The 14214-nt window shown below is 28.0% G+C and overlaps 1 protein-coding gene across 1 annotated transcript; it reads right to left on the bottom strand.

Annotated features, from left to right (window-relative positions):
* Nucleotides 1-509: 509 nt before the first annotated feature.
* Nucleotides 510-3990, bottom strand: LOC105114893 (uncharacterized). The gene is made up of 8 exons (XM_011011602.1): nt 2889-3990; nt 2733-2778; nt 2552-2644; nt 2329-2448; nt 1922-2020; nt 1633-1692; nt 1452-1546; nt 510-810 (listed from the first exon to the last, which is right to left on the bottom strand). The coding sequence occupies exons 1-8, from the start codon at nt 3854-3856 to the stop codon at nt 669-671; spliced, it is 1623 nt and encodes a 540-aa protein (XP_011009904.1). The 5' UTR covers nt 3857-3990; the 3' UTR covers nt 510-668.
* Nucleotides 3991-14214: the final 10224 nt, after the last annotated feature.

Consider the following 14214-nt stretch of genomic DNA (forward strand, 5'->3'; position numbering starts at 1 on the left):
TTCTTTCTACATATCAGCTCTTCAGTGTGTCTATTTATAGACAAAGCTGAGGTGACAAGAGGCATAAGTCATGTCATGATTTATGCCACCAATTAAACCTTCATTATATGTCAAGTGGGAGATTATGTATTCCCATTTACATATAATGGAGGTGGGATAATGTTTGTCTTTACTACCAGTGTTCTCTCCTAAACTTGCCTAAAATGATAAATCTGAACTCCATAAATAATTTTATTTCAAGTTGTTTGTAGATTTTAAAGTTAATTTTTGAATTATTAAATATCATAAATGGGTTTTACAAGCTGTCTAGGATGAATTCTTTTAGGTCAAAATATAGATTAAAATGGGATTATCCTAGTCCCGGTGACCTTCCATCTCCGGAATCAAGGTGCAGACATGAAAATAAATTGGGAAATGGAAGTATTAAAGGAAAAGGCAAATAAGAATTGAGAACTTCATGTCTTATTTATTTATTTTTTTCACAAGTACACACACAAGAAGCAGAGACAGTTCTCAAAACTGCAACTAAAATTGGTTGCCTTATATATTATACAGATTTGGGAAGAGATGAAAGAAAAATGGAGAAAAAGAACCAGGGTCAACATTATTTTATTAAATACCAATTGACAAGGAATGAATGAATGAATGAATGAATGAATTGAATATGCCTAACCACCACCTATTCTATCTTCTTTGTTGCTCTGTTGATCATAACTGTAGCTGCTGACATCGTTCCAGGATTGACAGGACTTCATCTTCTTGTGTCTGCGGAGCTTTGCTTCGTTCGGCATTGTTGGATGCTTCATTGACCTTAACAAATCCAAAAATGACAGAAAATACGTCATTATTGACTTGAAATCACAACAATTCGGTAAGCTGCACTGGAAAATGTCTCGAAAGGGGTAGGTATCCACGTAACAATGATATATACTTTATGTGTTCCTAGGACTGGCTGACACAAACAGAACAAAGAAGACGCAGAAAAGCAGCCTTTACCATTTTGCAACAACACTATTAAGCACCACAATCTACAAATCAAGCAAAGGAGCAGAGGAGGTATAGTGCAAGCCGTACAATCTAAGCTTACGATCCAGAGCAAAATGCCAAATATAGATCTTAAAGTAAAATATACAAGCAAGAAATTGAATAGAAGTGCCAAACTCTGTGAATGCGCGATGGTTTCAAGAATTATTAGCAGAACGCTTTAAAAGGCCACAAACAAGATGTATTTCCTATAAACCATTCAAATCCTTTAGAGAAATAACAAATTCAAGTCTGTGGCATCGATATTGAAAGTATTGCATACAATACAGGAGAAATGACAAAGGGCTGGGAAGGCAGTTGAGGCAATGGCCATCCTAGCTCCTAAAACTTTAAACGAGCTTCATTGGGAAATGAAGTGCCTTGCAAGAGCGTGCATGTGCATAAATAAAGTGGATGGTAAACCTTACCTTCTGGGAATGAATGGCCGGTCGAAATAGGGCATAGGCTGCGCTTTTGGAACGAGCTCCTTTCTCAATCTGCGTACCTCTTCCTCTTCTGCCAACTACAAGAGCCAACAGTGAATGTGAAGATTTTAATAAAAATGAAACAACATAACCTCAAAATCATGCCTTCTCTTTCTATATATACCTTTTGTTGCCTCTCTCTTTCCATCTTGTATTGCTCAATCAAGCTCATCTTCTCAGATACCTGATTGCATTTTAATACAGAAAAATGATGAAGCTACTTCCAAATAAGGCTTGGTGCTATAATAGTTTAATTTAGCTAGAATCAGCAGGTAGCATTAAATGGCATGATTACTCGCACATTGAAGCATAAACACTTTTCAACCATGAGAGGAGAATAAATTGAGCAGAGGACATTTAAAATCAGCACTAACCTCGTATGCTGCTAATTACTAGAATAGTAAGAAAATTACCTGATGGTCAAAGTCAGCACGCTCCACAGCTCGAATATCACTATGGAGCTTCAGGTCAATGGGCCTGGTGTTTTCTTTCACCGGAGGTTTGATTAGGCACTGCAGAAAACGCCACTGTGAGTAATAAATGATCACAAATGTAAGATTAAAGTCTCAATTCCTAAACAGGCATGTAAATTTAGACAGAACAACCGAATATCGTTGAACTTGTGAACACAAATATTTGTCTAATCCTTAATTGCATAATCCTTATGACCACAAACATGTCAACTAATCTCAGTTCTATACGCTATTTATATATTTTTTTCAAATCACAGGTGTAGAACACGCTATTGACTAAAGCACACGGAACTGGTCTTCAAGTTTATAAAGCATCTTGCAGTAATCATTGCCAAAAAAGGACTCACCTCTGCTTCATCTGTTGTCCAAGGAAGGCCTTGTGCGATAGGAATCCGCAGCTTCTCCTCTTCCGTCATTATTTCTTGTATCTTCTTTGTGAATTCCTCTTCCTTCAGTCTTCCCCTTTGCTATAATGAGAACCAATCAACAAAATTTAGAATGTAATTCATTACAAAACAATGTCAACACTCCATGATCGGCTCTCATGATGCAAAGAAAAAAGTTACGCACTTCTGTCCTAAGCTTAAATGGCTTTTGGCTTGTGATTTTAATTTGCTTCTTCTTCAATCTCCTCCCCCCGGTTGTTGCACCTGACTCGGCACTCTAAAAAGGTCACAGAAATCATCAGCTGAAACATCATACGCATACATAGATCAAACAAGAAACTAAAAGGAGGCAAAGAAAATCTCACATTTCTTCGGCTTCTCCCCCCTCCATTAGATGACCTGCTAGAATTACTGGCATTTCAAAATATAGAAAGTCAAGACCTAATTAGAACATAAACTAAAAACGAAACAATTTATCAAATGTGGGGGTCAATAAAATCGATTCAGCGATCATCACTAACCTGCCTTGACTGCCATCCCATGAAGAGGAAATAGAAATCCTTGTATCCAGACCGAGATTCTCAGAAGTCAAAAAGAAACCAGATGGACAGAATGAAGAAGAAGAAGAGACGTTTGTCTCAGATACCTCAGCATGCTGAAATTCTGGCAATGAAAATGAAGAAGAGAACTCAGTATCAGGCAACACTTTAGGAAGCTGCAATCCAGGCAAAGCCCATTGCATTGCCTTCTTTCTATTCTCCTTCATCTCCTCCTCTTCAGTCTTCTCTGATTCTTTCGGATTTGGTAGGGTAAAAAGCTTCTCGAAGGCTTCAACCAAATGCTTCACCTTCCCATTGTCAGGTGCACTTTGTCTTGCTTCTTCAAGTAATTTATTTCTCCTCCTCTTGATTTTAGAACTACCCATTTGTCCCGATTTCTCAATTTCGCTGGAATATTGAGCATCTGATCCTTTCCTATCCTCAATATCAAGATTTTGATCCATTAAATGGTCTTCTATCTCCTCCTCTGAAACTTCTCTCGCAACTTTATAATCAAAGGCCTTTTCTTTATGTGTTTCACCTTTCTCTTCAACTTCATTCTTGTTCTTGAAGAACTCCTCCTGTGAAGCCCTTAATGTCTCATAGGCCAAACACAAACACTTCTTTACACTGCCCCCATATCTCTCTTTGCACTTACAATCCACAGTTGTTGAATTTGAATTCAAAGTCTCCTTCTTCGATTTCTTTTTTGCCACTACAAACCTTCTCTCCCTAATCTTTTTTCTGGGTGAATAAATGGCGGCATTGGGATTCAAAATCGGGTTCTTGGAGGCAGATTTTTGGGATTTGGTTGAAGGAGAATTTGTGTGTTTTGAACAAAGGCTTAAATGGGAAAGGTTTGGATTCGAATTCTCGGATAATTTTGATTGAAACCCACGACGGTCTTTTACAGGAGTGGCCGATTTTGGATTCTTGGTATTCAATTCCATGAAGAATCACTTCAAAATACCAAAATCAATAAAGGGTTTCTTAGTTGTTAGGGTATTAGATTGTGAGAGAGAGAAAGAGAGAGATGGGTTTGTTTCTTTGAACTTTTCAATGTGAGAGAGCAAAGAATGAGGGCATAGATGACGTTGAAGAGAGGAAGAAACGTTAAGGCTTTTGACGCTCTTTGTAACGGCTAGTTTTTTGGCTGTCGTTGTATTATTAATTTGAATTTTGTTTTGGGTTTTTTTACCGTTAAATTGAGTGCTGGGGGGTTAGCACGGTGGTGGTGGAATATTATTGTTATGTAATAGAAGCTATCAACATAACGAAAATAAAAATATATCTAGTTAAATAAATAAAGATAAAAATAAATTTATTTTTAATATAATTTTTGAATAAATTTATTAACTTTCAAAACATGAGGTACATATAAGACATATCTCAAATATAGTTTTTAGACCCAACCTAATCTAAGGCTCGGATTCCAGATTTTGATCGGATCATCGGGTCGTTCGGGTCAACTTTTTTTAAAAATCAAAACGATATCGTTTTAGTAAAAAAAAAAATCAATGGATTACAACTGAGTTTTTAACCAGGTATTGCTAGGTCACCAGGTCTAGTTTTTCCTTTCCTAGTTTTTTCTTCAACCTGGCTTGGTTCCAGCCCATGATCGGCCGGATCCCGGGTTAACCTGCGGGGCTGGATTTCAAAACTGTGATCTCAAGAGATAATAGAAGGAATCAACATAATAAAAACAGAAATGTATTTGGTTAACTAAACATAGATAAAAATATAAAAATAAATTTGTTTTTATAATAATTTTGGAGTGAATTTATGTATTTTTAAAATAGAAGGTATATAAAAGACATATTTGCAAAGATAATATTTTTTATTCCTAAAATATCGTTGTAAAAAAATCTCAATTTTTAAATTGTCTATCTAAAACAAGTAATAATAAAAATTATTATTATCATAATTTTAAAACTCAACTTGGGGGGTCGATCCGGAGCAAAAATCAGGTCATAGGTCTAGTTGACCCGTGATTTTTCTCATGTTGGCTTGGATTTTTTACTGAACTTGGTCAAATCAATCCTTCTTTTATTTTTTCTTAAACTTGAACCAATCTAAGTCTCGGGTCAAACTATCAAGTCAGTCCTGATTTTATAACTAGGGTTATTGAAATATTATTAATTTTAATATTTAATAAAAAAATATCAAATTATTTTTTAAAATATATAAGTTTGACAACAACATATATTAAGAGTAAAACATACATTTTCATATATATATGTTTTTGCCCATTATAACTATGCAGGATATAAAGACAATCACTTGATCTTTTACTTCAGTACAAAATATAATTTTATTTTATTTTTATTTTCTTTTATATATTATCTTCTTTGTCTTTATTGTCTTCATCTCTTCTATCATATAATAGTAATTAAACACTACCCGATGATCAATTTGATATTGATACAAAATTCTCATATATTTGGTAATTAAAAATTTTAATCATTTTTAAATTCATTTCTTTTTATTTTCAGATTGAATAAGGAGAAATATATAGAAAATGATCAATAAAAAAAAAAACCTCATGTGTAGTAATGGTAGTAAAGGAAGGAATGGCTAGGGGCAACCCTTAAAAGAAAATATTTTTCTTGAGCTCCCTTAATAATATTTATAGGTTTAGCCCCAAAAATTGAAAAAAAAAAAGATTTTGACTCTCAAAATGAGATTTTGGCTCTCTTCATAATAATGTTTCTAATTTGACTGCTTTTAATTTAAATTTTTGGCTATGTTCTAGAGAGTATAATAAAAAAAGTAGAGTGTTTAGAAATGCACGGTAACCCGTGTTTTCAAAATATTTTAAAAATTATTTTGTTAAAAATTAATTATTTTTTAATATTTTGAATTATTTTAATATATTATTTCAAAAATAATTTTTAAAAATTAAAATATATTATTTTAATACATTTCAATATTAAAATTATTTTAAAAATCAATTACATCCCAAATATTTCCCAATCTTCTCTCTTTTCTTGATGAAGGAAGGAAGAAAGGCTTCGTGCCTAATCTTTGAAAGATTTGGGCTGTCTTTGTTTTTGTTTAAAAACAAGATTTGGGTTGTCTTTGCTAAATGCTTAACGAACTGAGATTTGTACCTAATTATTATTATTATTATTATTATTATGAATGGCTATCAACAATCTCAAAAACAAAAAAAAAAGAAGTAAGGGTATCATGGGTACATTGTCCATACATCAAGATAAAATCCTTCATTAAATCATTAATACTCGAATCAATTATATTCATAATACAATTATTTTTCCAATAATACTATAGATGATGACATGAAAGCATGTTCTCTTGCCGATAAAGATAAACCTTCATATGTGATGGTAACAAATCTCTTTCTCATCACTATGTAACCTATATTCTTGAGACTTTCTCATGAAATTATTATTTCATAAAATTTTAATTACTATTTATTTCATTAAAAGTGATTTGCAAAAAAGTAATTTTTTGAAAATTATTTTCTAATATGTTTTGTTTTTTGTTTATTGTTATAAAAATTAGTCAATAAAAAATATTTTATAATCAATGAAAAATTTAGTTTGATTTTTAGGAAAATATTTTTTTTATTTTGGATGGAATATACTTTTGAAAAAAATTAAAAATAATCTTGTTATTTTTTGATTGATTAGTACTTAAAAGTGCATTTTTATCATGGTTTTATATCATCATTTTGCACTTGAAGTATCAATAACTCCTTAACTAAAGCATATTTTATAATAATATATCTAATAATATAAGGTGAAAAGGTTACACTAATGGTGTAAAAATAAGTATAGTGTAAACTCAATATGGACTTTAATGTTTGATACTAACATGTTTTGTATTTGTTATTTTGTTCATTCTTTAATACTTTGCTTGTTAAATGATTAATCTTGATTTATGTTGTATAACACTTGGTACAACAAATGCTTGGCACTTTCATAGGTCATACTGTATGGTATAACCGACACCTGAGCTATGAAAGGAACTTGATTTGTTATTAACATAAGTTATAATCATGAATGCTTGACAAGATTTACAAGTATTAGCATTAATCGAATAAGATGACTAATATAATCATGTTAACAATCTATAATCAGATTTGAACCTCCTTTGTGTGTGGTTTCCAATTGAATAATAAGAGTTTATACTATACTTGTTTGACATACCATTAGTGGAACCTCTAACCTTGACATTTATTATTATCATTGTTTAATCGTTACATTAATATTCTATTTCAAAGTTCTCATCATCTTCTTCTTCTTCTCCTTCTTCTTTTTATTAGTATTATTATTATTATTATTATTATTATTATTACTATTACTATTAGTATTATTATTACTACTAGTACTACTACTATTACTACTACTACTACTACTATTATTATTATTATTGTTGTATTATTGCTATTTATAATTTATACAATTAGCCTCCTTGTGGTTCGACCACGGTCTTGCCAGGTTATTTATTACTTCGACACTCCTGCACTTGGGAGAAGACATCAATCTTTTAGTCGTGTCATTGATTATATTAAATTTAGTCCCTAATATTTTCATTGCTATATTTGTTTATATTTTTTATTTAATTTTTTTAATTTTATGTCCTATAATTTGGTTTTTATATCGACTTTGGTCCTCGTTAATTTGATTTTTATTTTTTTCTCTTATCATTTCTGTAATTAAATTTTTTTTTAACTATGAGACTTGGTCTCATTCTTTTTCTTGCTATTTGTTTATTTAAAATAATTTATGAATTTATTTTTTAATTTTGTACTCTAACTTTTTTTCATATATCAATTTTGTCCCAATTCTTTTAATAAATTTGAAAAAAATTAAAAGTTATTTTTTACCTTATTTTTCATAGTATAAACAAATACAGAAAAATATTTTTCAACTTATTTTTTATGATACTATCAAATATCAAAAAATAATCTACTTTTTAGGAATCTATTTTTCGTAGAAACCATTTTCTAAAAGAAACTATTTTCCGGAAAACAAACTGAGCCTTAATGTAGACTAGATTATTTGGTTTTAAGAAAAGTGCTTTTATTTTATTTTGAGTGGAATATACTTTCCAAAAGTGATAAAAATAAATCTTGTTATTTATTGATTATATCAAATTTGGTCTCTCAATCTTTTCATTTTTATTTATTTTTTGATCTCTTTTTATTATTTATTTTTATTTTCCATTTTGTCCTTTATAATTTGATTTTCACATTAATTTTGGTCCTCATTCTTTTGATTGTTATTTGTTTTTCTCTTATAATTTTCATAATTGATTTTTTTTCTTTCAAATTTGGAGACCATTTTTTATATATATATTTGTTGATTTGAAATAATTTATGATTTGTTTTTTCAATTTCATACTCCAATGTTTTCATCTATCAATTTTGATCATAATTTTTTTAATAAATTTAATAAAAAATTAATAAGTTATTTTCCACCTTACTTTTCATGGCATAATAAAACAGTAAAAAGTGTTTTTCAAATTATTTTTCATAACACTGCAAAACATCAGAAAATTATCTACTGTTCAAGAATTTACTTTCCATGAAATCCACTTTCCAGGGGAATACTATTTTTCAGCAAACAAACATAGCGTTAGTATAGACTAGATTATTTGATTTTCAAGAAAGTATTTTTCTTTTATCTTTTGGTAGAATATACTTTCTAGAAGTTGCAAAACAAAAAAAATCTTGTTACTTATTGATTATATTAATTTTTTTCCTAAATCTTTTGATTTCTATATATTGAGTTTTGAATTCTTTTTTATTTTTTTATTTTTCTTTTTTAATTTGATTTTTATATCAATTTAGTCCCCATTCTTTTGATTGTTATTTGTTTTTCTCTTATTATTTTCATAGTTGAATTTTGTTTTTTTTTCACATTTAGTCCTCATTCTTTTTATTTCCATTTGTTTATTTGAAATAATTTATGATTTGTTTTTCAATTTCATACTCCAACTTTTTTATTTATCAATTTTGGTCCTAATTCTTTTAATAAATTTGAAAAAGACTAAAATATTAATAATTTATTTTCTACTTTACTTTTCAGGGTATAACCAAATACTGAAAAGTATTTTTTAAATTATTTTTTATAATGTTGCCAAACATTATAAAAATATATACTTTTTAGGAATATACTTTCCAAGAAAACTGTTTTCTAAAAGTATATTATTTTTCAGCAAACAAACAAGGTCTTAATATAGACTAGATTATATGGTTTTTAGAAAAGTGTTTTTTTGTTAATTTTGGGTGAAATATTCTTTTTAGAAGATGCAAAAAAATTGAAAAAATATCTTGTTATTTGTTAATTATATTAATTTTATCCCCAATTTTTTGATTTCTATATATTTAGTTTTGAATCATTATTCATTTATTTTTATTTTCAATTTTTCTCTTATAATTTGATTTTTATATCAATTTTGGTCATTATTCTTTTTATTGTTATTTATTTTTTGTTATCATTTTCATAATTGAACTTTGTTTTCTTTCACTTTTGATCCCTATTTTTTTATTGCTATTTATTTATTTGAAATAATTTATGATTTATTTTTTCAATTACATACTCCAACTTTTTCATCTATCAATTTTGGTCCCAATTCTTTTGATAAATTTAAAAATAATTAAAATATTAACATTTTTCATCTGACTTCTCATGGCATAACCAAACACTAAAATGAATTTTCAAATTATTTTTCATAATATTGTCAAACTTAAAAAATAATATACTTTTTAGGAATCTACTTTCCATGAAAATCACTTTCTAAAAGTAAATTATTTTTCAGCAAACAAACAAGGTTTTATTATAGACTAGATTATTTAGTTTTCAAGAAAGTATTTTTATTTTATTTTAGGTGGAATATACTTTTCAAAAGTTGCAAAAGTGAAAATTATCTTGTTATTTGTTGATTATATCAAATTTTATCCTCAATCTTTTGATTGCTATATTTTTTTGTATTTTTAATTTTTAATTTTGTCTCTTATAATTTGATTTTTATATCAATATTTCATCCCCATTCTTTTGATTTTTATTTATTTTTATCTTATCATTTTCTTAATTAATTTTTTTTTCTATCAGATTTCATTTCCATTCTATTTATTGGTATTAGTTTATTTGAAATAATGATTTTTTATATTTCATACTCCAACTTCTTCATATATCAATTTTGGTCCAAATTCTTTTCATAAATTTGAAAAATATTAACAAATTAAAAAACTTATTTTCCACCTTGTTTTTCATGGGATAACCAAATACCAAAAAATATTTTTTAATTTATTTTTCATGACACTCTCAAATCTTAGAAAATAATCTACTTTTTAAAAATCTACTTTTCATGGAAACCACTTTTCAAAAGGAAATTATTTTTCAATAAATAAACAAGGCCTTTATATAAACTAGATTATTTGGTTTCAAGAAAATTGTTTTTCTTTTATTTTGGATGGAATATATTTTTTAGAAGTTGCAAAAAAAATCTTATTATTTGTTAATTATTTCAAATTTGGTCATCTAATCTTTTGATTTCTATATGTTTTGTTTTATTTTTAATTTTTTTTCTTATAATTTGATTTTTATATTAATTTTGGTCCTTATTCTTTTGATTGTAATTTGTTTTTCTCTTATCATTTTTATAATAATTATTTTTTCTATCAGATTAGGTCTCATTTTTTTATTATTATTTGTTTATTTGAAATAATTTATGATTTGTTTTTCAATTTCATACTCCAAATTTTGGTCCCAATTCTTTTCATAAATTTAAAAATAATTAAATTAATAAAACTATATTTTATCTTGCTAAACTCATCTTATGAACCAAGTGCTAGAATTGCTTTTCGACATCACAAGGTTCTCATATCTACCGAACTTAAACAAACCATCAAATCTAGTCTAAAAAACTCAATGTGAAAGAACCAATTTGAAAAGAACAAAAAATTAAGCAATCAAAATTCAAAGATTATAAAAAGGAGGGGCTAAATACTTTCCCATGTCTTTTTAATTCAGTCCTTTATCTAGCTAGGAAAAAAAAGCTGACCATTTATCATAAATTCAAATTCGGTCTCCAACACTTTAATTATTTTAAATCAATAAAATTTCATTTTATTTTGTCACACGGCTTTTGCTTGACATAGCAAGATCTCGTACCTAAGCAACTAAAATAAATCATCAAGCTGAAACCCTAATCAACTTGACATAGAAAGATCAAAATAGAAATAGCCAAAAAATGAGAAGAGAGAAATCATTATGAAACATTATTATAATATACAATAATTTCTCTCTAGTGTTAGAGTGATTTTGTTACACCCTTTAGTTTTTTTTTTTTAACGAGTTTGCTTGCATGATTTACTTTTCATAAATAATCAAAATACCATGTATATAACCTTTTCAAAGTAAAAATAAAATCTTATGAGTATGTTATCCACATAAAAAAAACTTCTTCTATGCATAATATTTTTTATCTTTAGTTTTTTTTTAAAAAATATATGATTTTTTGTTGCATGTGAAACACGGGTATATATTAATCTTTTTGTTGCGTTTTGATAGGCTTATTAATATTTTGTGATGTATAATCATGTCCTTTAATTAAATAAAATTAAGTTTCAGTTTTATATCAACAACTTTATTTTTGTTCTATATCTATCAATTTCAAGGCTATTAAGAGGGAAAAGAAATCTCTCTTTTTTTTTTTTTTTTAAATTCAAGATTTAAACCTATAAACATTGGAAAAAAGGCTATTAAGAGGAGGGAAAAAAAATCCAATCACAAGCGATCTAAAAAACTAATAATATATTCTTATTTGAAAATTTTGATTGGATATATATGAAAAATTAGGAAGCATTATTGATTTAGAAATAAACTAGAATCGTTTAATGGTATTTTTACCACTTAACTATTAGGTTTGTGGTATATTTGGTCATTTTTATCTTTAAACTATTATATATTGTCCTTTTATTTGATTTGAACATTAATATTGACAAAAAAACCACTCAATTATTTGCCACTTAACTATTAGGTTTTCTTACTTCTTTTTTTTTTCAAAATAAATTATACTTTTTTATATTAAAATAATAATTTGGTTTTTCACAAAAAAAATTGAATTTCTTAGTTCAAAAAACCTAAAACCAAATTATATTTAGATATAACTCATGAAAAAATTATATTAAAATAACAATTTAGTTTTTCTCCAAATGAAAACCTTTTAATTCCAAAAACCTAAAATAATATCTCAGTTTTGGTTTCTCTGAGAACTAAACTTGCCTTTCACTTCTTGTTCTTCATGTTTATTGAGTTAATTTTTGGGCATTATTATGAGTCATCACCATATCATTTCACTTGTAGGTTTTCATAGTGTCACTTTATTTGATATATCTTCAAGTAAACTCTACATTTCCTGAGAGCTTAAGCAATGATCCTTGATTTTGAGGATTCCCCAAACACTACCAAAAATTATACTAATATTTTAGCCTTTTCCAATTGCCTTTTATACAAGCAGTGCCCATGATAGCTATTAGTTCTCTCTTCCCTTGTAATTTTTAAATAAGGGATGTGTGTTAATTGATTGTGAATAAAGACTAGTTTTTGGCTCATATGATAATAGTTTTATTTTGACCCGTTGTATGTACTAATCAAGTAATTATTACAACATATACTAGCACTTCAAAGTAATCAAAGTTTTTTTTTTATATAAAAAATTATCCTTAATCTGTTTTTTTTTCAAATGTATCATAACCCAAACTTTAACCCCTCTCAAATATCCTAATAAAAATGGAAAAAATATTTCAATGAAAAAAATAAAATATTTCAAAAACAAATAAAATATAAAAAGAAGAAAATGGAATTAGGGTTGAAATTGTGAAGATAAATTGAGAAAAGCAGTTAAATAGGCTAAATAATTGAAAATTGAAAAGCCAAGGACTAAGTTGAAAAATGTGCCAATATTGATGGACTATTTTAGTGAAAACAAGGATGGAATTGGGAGAAAATGGTTGAAAATTGAAAAACCAAGGACTAAATTAAAAAAGACACTAATATGAAGAGACCATTTTAAAATCAATTAGGGAACATATTGAAAGAAATTCTATAAAAAGATCCAATTGGCCAAGAAAATAAAAATAAATAAAAATCCAAGAACTGAACTAAAAAAGGTAGCGAACTTGTAGGACCTTTTACAAACCAAAAATTTCCTCTAAGTCAAAGTAACATCATTTAAAAAAAAAAAATCTAAATGAAATTATGTGTTTTGTACAAATTGACATCATCTTATTCCAATCTAAAACAAAAAGCAAATGTGTTGAAATGATGTTGTTTTAATGCATGGATTGTAGATTGTTCTTTTTCCTTGTGTGGATTTATCGTAACTTGTCTTTTATTTTGCATGGTTTTGGTTGGATCTCTGTTTATCATTTTCTCTTTTTCTCTCTCCACCTAAAAAACATCAAACAACACACCATTCTCTTTTCTTGCTTATATATTCCATATTCAACAAAAAAACAAAAAAGTGCTTTGTCCCTCTAAAATCACCAAGAAACAAGTGCAAAAAGGCCAAGCCAAATATGATTGCCTAGAATATACAACTATGGTGGAGGGTTAAGATGCTACAATCACTTTACCAAGAAAGGTTTCAGGAGCTTCATTTTTGTCTATAAATAAAGAGACAGAACAAGAAGTAAGGAGTATAGTTTTCAAACTTGCATAGCCTGCCAAGTTGACCTGGGACCCAACTGACTTAGGGTTGGAACCGAGCCTGGTTTATGAAAAAATAGAGGTAGTTAAAAACCCAGTAGACTCACCAGGTTGACCCGGTGACCCGACAAGATTCAATCAAAAACCTGGTTGTAACCTGTAGACTATTGTTTTAAAGTTTTTTTACAAAACAATGTCGTTTTGATTTATAAAACAATGGGGTTGACCCGAGTGACCTAGGCTTTGGGTTGGGTTTAAAAACACTAGTAAGGAGAGCCAAGCTAGAGAGACAAAATAAAAGAAAAGAGAGAGTTATCTGCTATTAACACGATCAAAAAGTTGATATCTTATCTCAAGTGCAAGAGTGTCAAAGTAATAAATAACCTAGTAAGACCGAGGTTGATCAAGACCCAAGTTTAAAAACACTAGTAAGGAGAGTCAAACTAGATAGAGAAATAAAAGAAAAGAGAGAGTTATATGCTATTAACACTATTAAAGAATTGATATCTTATCCTAAATGCAGGAGTGTTAAAGTAATAAATAATCTAGCAAAATCGAGGTCAATCTATAAAGAGGTAAACTATATATATATATATATATATATATATATATATATATATATATAT

This window comes from Populus euphratica, unplaced genomic scaffold, assembly GCF_000495115.2.
Source record: "Populus euphratica unplaced genomic scaffold, PopEup_1.0 scaffold594.1, whole genome shotgun sequence".
Lineage (NCBI taxonomy): Eukaryota > Viridiplantae > Streptophyta > Magnoliopsida > Malpighiales > Salicaceae > Populus > Populus euphratica.

Excerpts from the sequence above, each read along its gene's own strand:
- LOC105114893 (XM_011011602.1), bottom strand. The coding sequence starts at position 3,856 with ATGGAATTGAATACCAAGAATCCAAAATCGGCCACTCCTGTAAAAGAC. Across the intron at positions 1,693-1,921 it reads GTGCTGACTTTGACCATCAG|GTATCTGAGAAGATGAGCTT; the intron begins GTAATTTTCTTA and ends AAATGCAATCAG. Across the intron at positions 811-1,451 it reads CGGCCATTCATTCCCAGAAG|GTCAATGAAGCATCCAACAA; the intron begins GTAAGGTTTACC and ends GGATTTGTTAAG.